This window comes from Palaemon carinicauda, chromosome 27 (genome assembly GCF_036898095.1).
Source record: "Palaemon carinicauda isolate YSFRI2023 chromosome 27, ASM3689809v2, whole genome shotgun sequence".
Classification (NCBI taxonomy): domain Eukaryota; kingdom Metazoa; phylum Arthropoda; class Malacostraca; order Decapoda; family Palaemonidae; genus Palaemon; species Palaemon carinicauda.
Genome location: NC_090751.1, coordinates 50,042,470 through 50,046,362, shown reverse-complemented (window position 1 = coordinate 50,046,362; position 3,893 = coordinate 50,042,470). Strand labels below are relative to the sequence as shown.

At 38.2% G+C, this 3,893-nt stretch overlaps 1 protein-coding gene across 1 annotated transcript; it reads right to left on the bottom strand.

Moving 5' to 3' along the window:
- Positions 1-1,726: 1,726 nt before the first annotated feature.
- On the bottom strand, positions 1,727-3,704 carry LOC137620901 (uncharacterized). The gene is made up of 2 exons (XM_068351346.1): positions 2,925-3,704; positions 1,727-2,488 (listed from the first exon to the last, which is right to left on the bottom strand). The coding sequence occupies exons 1-2, from the start codon at positions 3,702-3,704 to the stop codon at positions 1,727-1,729; spliced, it is 1,542 nt and encodes a 513-aa protein (XP_068207447.1).
- Positions 3,705-3,893: the final 189 nt, after the last annotated feature.

Here is a 3,893-nt window from a genome sequence, read left to right as displayed (position 1 = left end):
TTCAGGAAATATATATCTCCGTGTCGTTCAGGAATATGGTCAGAGAACCTCCACGTTAAGGAGCCGAATCCATACTCCCTTCATCCTCAGCCAAACGTCCCCATCAAAAGTCGGGCAACGAACATCAAATCACCAAACAACCAAGCCGGTGAATAATTACATGGAAAGAAAAAAAAAACAACTCATGGGCGAGGTACCACTTATATAATAACAACCTTCGGTGGGAGCGAGAAAAACCTAAACCAGTCTTTTCTTATTTTCAATTTTGTGGCAAAACAGAAATATAATGAAAGCAACTTAATGAAATTTACTTTACAGGCCACGAATAAAATTAAGCAAATTATTACAGCTCCCCACCAAAAGGAAAAAAAAAATTAATTAATTATTTAAAAAAAAAAAAAAAAAATTTACGTTATTTTTTTAAAATTTAAATTTAATCAAATCTGTTAAACTTAAAAGATCAAAAGAAAAAAAAATTGATTGTGTAAAAGCAAAGTAAATATTGGACCTGAAAAATAAGAACATTCGTTAACATTGAGACATTCTAGAAATTTTTTCAACAATTAAATAAATTACTCCTTCTCGAAGGCTCTCGATAAAGTATCGGGGACAACATTACTTTTGCCAGAGATGTGTCGGATATTAAGGTTATACTCCTGCAGAATAAGACTCCAGCGTAAAATACGCTGATTCTTGTTTTTGAATTTATTTATGAAAATAAGCGGATTATGATCCGTTAATACATCTATTGGAGCTGGAGATGAAGACAGGTATACTTCAAAGTGAAGGAGGGCTTTAACCAAACACAAGGCTTCCTTCTCCACGGTCGAGTACTTCCTCTCCGCTGGTAATAGCTTCTTAGAGAAATACGCCACAGTATGAGTCGTTCCATCGGGAAGTCTTTGAAGAAGGACAGCACCTAAACCTACATCACTAGCATCTGTGGCTAAACAAAAAGGGAGAGAAAAGTCCGGTGAACGTAATAATGGAAAAGTCATTAACGAAGCTTTTAATTTGTCAAACGATTCCTGACACTGTTCATCCCAAATAAATTTTACATCTTTCTTCAAAAGATTTGTTAATGGATGAGCAATATCAGAAAAGTTTTTCACAAACCGGCGGTAATAACTTACCATGCCCAAAAATCTTCTCACGCCCCTCCTATTTTGAGGTGCAGGAAAGTCAGAAATAGCTTCCACATTCGCTTTCTTAGGAGCTACCTTACCGGGCCTATCTCGTGCCCAAGATAAATTACCTTGGCCTGAGCAAAATCGCTCTTCCTTAAATTAACCACCAAACCAGCCTTTCTCAGAATCTCAAAGAGAGCTCTAATTCTCTTTAGATGTGTCTCCCAATCGTCGCTATAAATGATTAAGTCATCAATATATACTACACAGCCCTCTAAATCACAAGTAATAGAATTCATGAGCCTCTGAAAAGTGGCGGCTGCATTTTTCATACCGAATGGCATAACTTTACATTCATACAGTCCGTCACCTGTCACAAATGCAGAAATTTTCCTTGCCCTAGAAGAAAGACCGACCTGCCGGTACTCTTTCAACAAATCAAATTTGCTAATGTATTTAGCAGATCCAACACGGTCAATGCAATCTTCCACCCGAGGCAAAGGGAAAGAATCTGTCTTTGTAAGAGAGTTAACCTTACGATAATCAAAGCAGAGTCTATGCTCGCCACCCTCCTTTTTAACCAGTGCCACAGGAGAGCTCTAGGGACTAAAACTGGGTTCTACCAGCCCGTGGTCCAGCATATACTTTACTTCGTCTTTAACAATGTCCCTTTTGAAAGGATTCAACCTATACGGACTATGTTTGATTGGGCTTGCCTCCCCTACATCAACATCATGTTCTAAAATGTTAGTTCGTCCTGGTACATCCTGAAATAAATCTTTATAATCATTAATTAACATGGTTAAGGACGTTGCTTTGTCCTTTTCCAGGTGCTGAAATTTAACATCAAGGTTATTAAGAATACTTGAATTGTTGGACAGACCATCAGGTCCCAGAGATAACTTAATGTCTACCATAGGATCTACTTCTACTTCTACCAGTGACACTGGTTCTACATCTACCTCTACTTCTCTACTAACAAAAGGTTTCAACATATTAATGTGACAAATTTGGGTTTTTCGACGTCTTTCAGGAGTCTCAATAAGGTAATTAACATCATTCAGTTTCTTGAATACCTTCCACGGACCTGAGAAACGAGCCTTGAGTGGATTCCCAGGTATGGGAAGCAGTACCAAGACCCTGTCTCCTGGATCAAAATGTCTCATCTGGATACCAACGTCATAATTTGTTTTCATAGTAGTTTGAGCCTTTGTTAAATTTTCCCGGGCAAAGGTCCAAGCTCTATGAAGTTTCTCCTGTAAATTAGATACATAGTCTAATACATTCATATCTGGGGTTTTTCCCTCCCAGTGTTCCCTCACAACATCCAATGGACCACGAACACAATGTCCAAAAATAAGCTGAAAAGGATAGAAACCCAAAGTCTCATTAGGTGTTGACCTGATTGCAAATAAAGCATAAGGGATCTCTTTATCCCATTCACAACCTGTTTCCAAACCAAATTTTTTTTAAGATAGATTTAAGAGTTTGGTGGAATCGCTCCACTTGGCCCTGACTTTCAGGGTGATAAGGGGAAGAAGTAACATGGTTAATCCCTAACTCATTCATTTTTTGCTTAAAGTACCTACTTGTAAAATTCGTACCACAGTCACTTTGAATAATTTTGGGAATACCAAATCTCGTAAAGAAGCCAACCAGTGCCTCGACAATTTTCTCCCCTCTAATACTCCGCAGTGGGACAGCCTCAGGGAATCGTGACATCCTATCAACCATTGTCAAAATATATTCATGTCCCGCCCCCCCCCCCCCCCCGCGTGTCCGTGGTAAAGGACCTACCACATCAATAATCACCTCCCTGAAAGATTCCCCCACTGACGGAATAGGAATTAAAGGAGCTTTTGGAATTTTCTGATTTGGCTTCCCCACGAGTTGACATACCTTACAAGATAATACATGTCTCCTTACATCACGACGCATTCCAGGCCAGAAAAAATGTTCAGAGAGTTTTTGCAATGTCTTCCTGACCCCAAAATCTCCTGCAAGGTTATTCTCATGTGCTAAAATTAACAACTTAGAACGGTATCGTTCTGGAATTACCAATTGTTTCCTAACCTCAGCCTGATCAGCAGGTGCATTAACTGACCTACTGACTCTGTACACCAAACCTTCTTCTTTAAGAAAAACAGGTTTTGATAAATCATCAACATCATCAAAATTAGAATCATCAAAATTAGAAAACTCATTTACTTGGGCTTCTTTTAAAGCCTCAACATCCCATTCAACATCATTAAACAAAATATTTTCACTACTACTATTACTACAACTGCTCGTCATCAGGTCAGTCGTCTGTCCATTAATATCATCAAAGTTTAAATTAATATTATCGAGATCAATCTCTCGAGCACGAGAACGAGTAATAACCGAGGTAGGTTCACATACAGAAACATGTAAATACCTATCATCCTCTAACTCTGTAACACTCAAAATTGGGAAATAATTTGCTTCGTCATGCAACACCAAATCATTAGCAAATAACATGTCAATACCGGGAAGAGGTAAACTGTCGACAATTGCCAGTTTTACCGTTCCCTTGTAATACTCATTTTCTAGATACATGTTTTCGAGAGGATAGGAGGCAATAGTATCAGGAAATCCTCCAAGAACTACAAAATCAGTATTTGAAAATTTAAACCCACTAGGTACAGACTTTTTTAAAATTAAAGATTGTGCTGCGCCAGTGTCACGAAGAATCTTAATACTACGTCCTATTCGTTTGTCAACATAAGTAAAAATAGTTCCATTCGA